This window comes from Aplysia californica, unplaced genomic scaffold (assembly GCF_000002075.1).
Source record: "Aplysia californica isolate F4 #8 unplaced genomic scaffold, AplCal3.0 scaffold00234, whole genome shotgun sequence".
Classification (NCBI taxonomy): domain Eukaryota; kingdom Metazoa; phylum Mollusca; class Gastropoda; order Aplysiida; family Aplysiidae; genus Aplysia; species Aplysia californica.
In genome coordinates this window covers 128,650-129,913 of record NW_004797504.1, presented here as the reverse complement: position 1 = coordinate 129,913, position 1,264 = coordinate 128,650, and the positions used below count along the sequence as shown (strand labels likewise).

The window sequence follows — 1,264 nt, the reverse complement described above, 5'->3', positions numbered from 1 at the left end:
GAGAGAGAGAGAGAGAGAGAGAGAGAGAGAGAAAGAGAAAGAGAGAGAGAGAATGAACGAGAGAGTGAGGGAGAAAAAAAGACACATGCATCAGACAGACAGACAGACAGACAGACAGACAGATGGGCTGTCAGCCAGGCAGACAGAGAAGTGGTGTTCAAGAAGAGAGAAGGGAGAAGTGAGAACGAAGAAGGATTCTTGCTTTACCCATTATCATCCACCAAAATAACCTAACAATTGTATAATTATCATCTCTGCCTCCTCAGGTCGGATATTGTGTACGCCCCAACGCGCCAAAATTGTGACCGCAGTCGTTTCTACACTGGCCATCCTGTGCACAGTGCCAGAGTTCTGGGAACGCGAGGTGGTCATCGAAACTGGGCAGAACAATGAGACATACCCGACCATCCGCTACACGGATTTTGCCAACCGCGAGAGCTACCAGGTTGGATACTACTGGTTCCTCGTGGTCATGTTCACCCTCCTGCCGCTCATTCTACTCTGTGTCTTCAACGGGATCCTCATCTGCACCGTCATCAAAGCGGCCAAACTGCGTCGTGAAATGACGCATCTCTCCCCCTGCCATTCGTCATCAGCTGGCGACAGCAAGGGGGGAAACTCTCAACCGAAAGAGCAGCAGAAGATCACCAAAATGCTCATCACTGTGGTGCTCGTATTTATCCTGTGTCAACTCCCTGGAGCGCTATTGCTGTTGTACACGACTTATCTCTCTCTGGCAGCCGTGAAAATGTCGCGGGAACTCGGGAACAATCTGAGGATTGCCGGAAATGTCATCAATTTGCTTATTCAAATCAACGCGTCCATCAATTTTATCTTGTACTCCGCCATCAGCACCAAGTTCCGTCGAGTCTTCTGGCGCACGATATGTAGGCGTGGCTACGGACGTCACAATGCGCATGGACGGGGCATGTCAACGCTGATGATGTCACGGGGCGGGGACAGTGTCAGTCGCACTGACGCCATTCACATGTCCTCATTAAATGATGGTGAGTTAAGCAAAACAGAACATAATACATTTCCTAATTTTGTTTAAACACATTTCTGTAGGTTTGTAAGCAATGTTTAAAAAAAGGTCAAGTTGACAATTAATATCTTTGAAGGATGACAAAACGTTTATCCTTGGCAATGACCCACAAGGGGGCTCTCGTGGACTAGAGGTTAAGGTGTTGGCCTCTCATTCAAAGGTCCCGGGTTCGAATCCGGGTAGTGTCCGAAACATTTTCTTCTCTAAATTTGTCTCCTT

General features: G+C 48.0%; 1 protein-coding gene across 1 annotated transcript in view; it reads left to right on the top strand.

The window, feature by feature from the left end:
• Window positions 1–1,264, top strand: part of LOC101856102 (sex peptide receptor) — a 60,694-nt gene that overhangs the window by 24,670 nt on the left and 34,760 nt on the right. Inside the window, exon 3 of the mRNA XM_005100038.3 lies at window positions 267–1,007. Within this exon, the coding sequence (XP_005100095.1) occupies window positions 267–1,007 (741 nt within the window). The remainder of the gene's footprint in view (window positions 1–266; window positions 1,008–1,264) is intronic.